The sequence below is a fragment of the Camellia sinensis genome, chromosome 6 (assembly GCF_055761805.1).
Source record: "Camellia sinensis isolate YWXY chromosome 6, ASM5576180v1, whole genome shotgun sequence".
In the NCBI taxonomy this organism is placed as follows: domain Eukaryota; kingdom Viridiplantae; phylum Streptophyta; class Magnoliopsida; order Ericales; family Theaceae; genus Camellia; species Camellia sinensis.
In genome coordinates this window covers 181,869,278-181,872,500 of record NC_138966.1, presented here as the reverse complement: position 1 = coordinate 181,872,500, position 3,223 = coordinate 181,869,278, and the positions used below count along the sequence as shown (strand labels likewise).

Here is a 3,223-nt window from a genome sequence, read left to right as displayed (position 1 = left end):
CGCTCAAGTGTATCTTCATTGGGTATTCTTCACATCAAAAAGGGTATAAGTGTTACTCTCCGGTCACAAAGAAATTCTATAATTCCATGGATGTCACATTTTTTGAAACCCAGTCTTACTATCCTAAAATCGTCATTTAGGGGGAGACTCCAACCCAGGAACATCAATTTTGGACCCTTGAGTCATTTAGTGAGCCATCCATCACCACCAAAAATCACACACCTCAAGAGTCATTTAATCAATCTTTACCTGCCGAAAATTCTGAGTTCATTGTTGACTTGCGGGATAATGAGCACATCCAAGAGGACACGGAGGAAGGAGCACTTTCTCAACAATCCCATGAGGCTGAACCGGGTTCTAATCCAAGCAACATTCCAGGTAACAATATTCCTACCACAGATAGTACTGTTGATTCTGAGTTAGAAAACAGTATTCTTAATATGCCCATAGCTTGGAGAAAAGGAGTTAGATCATGTACTCAGCATCCCATTGGGAACTTTATTTCTTATGATAAGCTATCACCTTCATTCCGTGCCTTCACTTCTAGCATCACAGAGATACCCATTCCTCAGAATATTCAGGAAGCCTTCAAGTCTCCTCAGTGGAAGGCGGCAGTCAATGAGGAAGTTCGGGCTCTGGAAAAGAATGGTACTTGGGCAATTACTGATCTTCCAAGAGGTAAGAAACCAGTTGGATGTAAGTGGATTTTCACAGTAAAGTACAAGGCAGATGGTAATGTGGATCGTTATAAAGCTCGGTTGGTCGCTAAAGGATTCTCTCAATCCTATGGCATTGACTATCAAGAAACCTTTGCTCCAGTTGCCAAGCTCAACACTGTTCGTGTCCTTTTATCCTTGGCAGCTAATCTCGATTGGTCACTTCACCAACTTGATGTAAAAAATGCCTTCCTCAATGGTGACTTAACGGAAGAAGTTTACATGGACATTCCTGCTGGACTTGAGACGACATCAAATTTCAACAAAGTTTGCAGACTCCGAAAATCCCTGTATGGTCTCAAACAATCTCCCAGGGCCTGGTTTGAGCGGTTCACTAAGGTAGTGAAAGGGTATGGTTTTGTTCAATGTCAATCCGATCATACATTATTTGTGAAGCACTCCCTAGGAGGGAAATTGGCAATTATCATTGTTTATGTGGATGACATAATTCTAACAGGTGATCATGAAGAGGAAATTGGCTTACTTAAAAAATTCCTAACAAAGGAATTTGAGATTAAAGATCTTGGAAATCTTAAGTACTTTCTTGGAATGGAGATTGCTAGGTCAAAGAAAGGTATAGCAGTCTCACAACGTAAATACGTTCTAGACTTACTAAATGAAACAGGGATGCTAGGATGCAAGCCGGCAGAAACTCCTATGGACACAACTATCAAACTGGAAGAAAGTGACGGTAGTGCACCAAGTGATAAAGGGAGATATCAACGTCTTGTGGGAAAACTCATTTATCTTTCTCATACAAGGCCAGACATCGGCTTCTCTGTTAGTGTGGTCAGTCAATTCATGAATAATCCAACCGAAAAACACATGACTGCTGTGACCAGAATATTGAGGTACCTAAAAATGACACCAGGAAAGGGTCTCTTCTTCCAAAGAACAACAAATAGAAAAATTGAGATTTTTTCAGATGCAGATTGGGCAGGTTCAGTGACTGATCGAAGATCAACCTCTGGCTATTGTTCATTTGTTTGGGGGAACGCGGTTACATGGCGAAGCAAGAAACAGTCAGTGGTAGCCCGTAGTAGTGCTGAGGCAGAATTTCGTGCTATGGCCCTAGGTATCTGTGAGGGAATCTGGTTGAACAGACTGTTAGAAGAATTATGGGTTCCATCTGAGCATCCCATGGTTTTATACTGCGACAACCAAGCTGCCATCAGTATCGCTAAGAATCCGGTTCATCATGATCGAACTAAACACGTGGAGATAGATCGACACTTTATCAAGGAAAAGATTGAAGAAGGAGTTTTTCAAGTCAGCTACACTCCAACAAAGAGCCAAAAGGCTGACATTCTCACAAAAGCTCTTGCTCGAGTTAGCTTTGAAGATCTGACGGACAAATTGGGAATGATTAACATCTACAACGTCGCTTGAGGGGGAGTGTTTGAAATCAAGCTTCTTTTCATTATTAATAATATATAATATATATAATGTATATATTATATTTGTGTGTCATTAGTAGTCATCAGATGCCTTAGCTAGTGCAATTTGCTTTAGTTAGTGCCATTTCCTTTCGGCTACTTTTAGTTTTATATGTTGTGCCTTTAATTATGATTGTTGCCTTTCATTATGTTGTCTAGTAGCTTTTTATTATATTGTCTTGCAAATGTTGTATAATCACTCCTATAAAATGGAGTCTCCCCGTAAGGATTAATACAATTGAAAACAAAGAGCCTGTTTGCTCTGTCAATTATTCTCTCCATATTTATTTTTTCAATACTAAAAAAGGATAAATCAGCGGCATACATTACCACTGCAGACAAGGATGACGAAAAGACAGCTCTTCATATAGCTGCTACTGAAGGTTGTAAAAGCGTAATGAAAGAGATTTTGTTACAATGTCCGAATTGTTGGGAGATGGTCAATGGCAAAGGACAAAATGTTCTTCACGTTGCCATGGATATGGGGGAGAAAGATGCGACTGAATTTATCAAAGACAACCCATGGTCAAGCCATCTTAAAAAATAGAAAGACATTGAAGGAAACACACCTCTCCATCTGTTGTACCCGTATGATGATGTTACTTTAGCTTCAGCGCATCTGAGAGGTTCAACAAAAGAATGGTGCAATAGAGAATATGAATGGGCTTTCAACGATAAAAACATTACGCCCGACGATATACAATGGTCAAAATTTCAGGTAAAGATATGCCAACCTCGCTGCACATGGCATGTTTTCTTATGGAATGCAACATATATATATATAGAGAGAGAGAGGCTCCTCTCCAGTTGGGATACCCAACGTCCAACATGTTTTTTTATAGATGAAATACTCAATGTGTGCTCCGTGATGGTTCACGGAGCCCCAACAATACCCTCTAGCCCAATTTAGACGGGATAGAAGCAGTAATATGTAAGGTTTGTTGAGTACTTTATTCATGTAAAAAATTATATTAATCGGATATCGATAGTTAGTTGATTATATCATATTTGAATAAATAATTTATTTTAAAAATCATACTTATCATTGACACAAACATGAGCTGATTAAAT

At 39.2% G+C, this 3,223-nt stretch overlaps 1 protein-coding gene across 1 annotated transcript in view; it reads left to right on the top strand.

Annotated features, from left to right (window-relative positions):
• The window catches only part of LOC145793873 (uncharacterized), a 4,404-nt gene extending 2,299 nt beyond the window's left edge, over window positions 1-2,105 (top strand). The window contains exon 3 of the mRNA XM_082876763.1: window positions 141-2,105. Within this exon, the coding sequence (XP_082732889.1) occupies window positions 141-2,105 (1,965 nt within the window). The remainder of the gene's footprint in view (window positions 1-140) is intronic.
• Window positions 2,106-3,223: the final 1,118 nt, after the last annotated feature.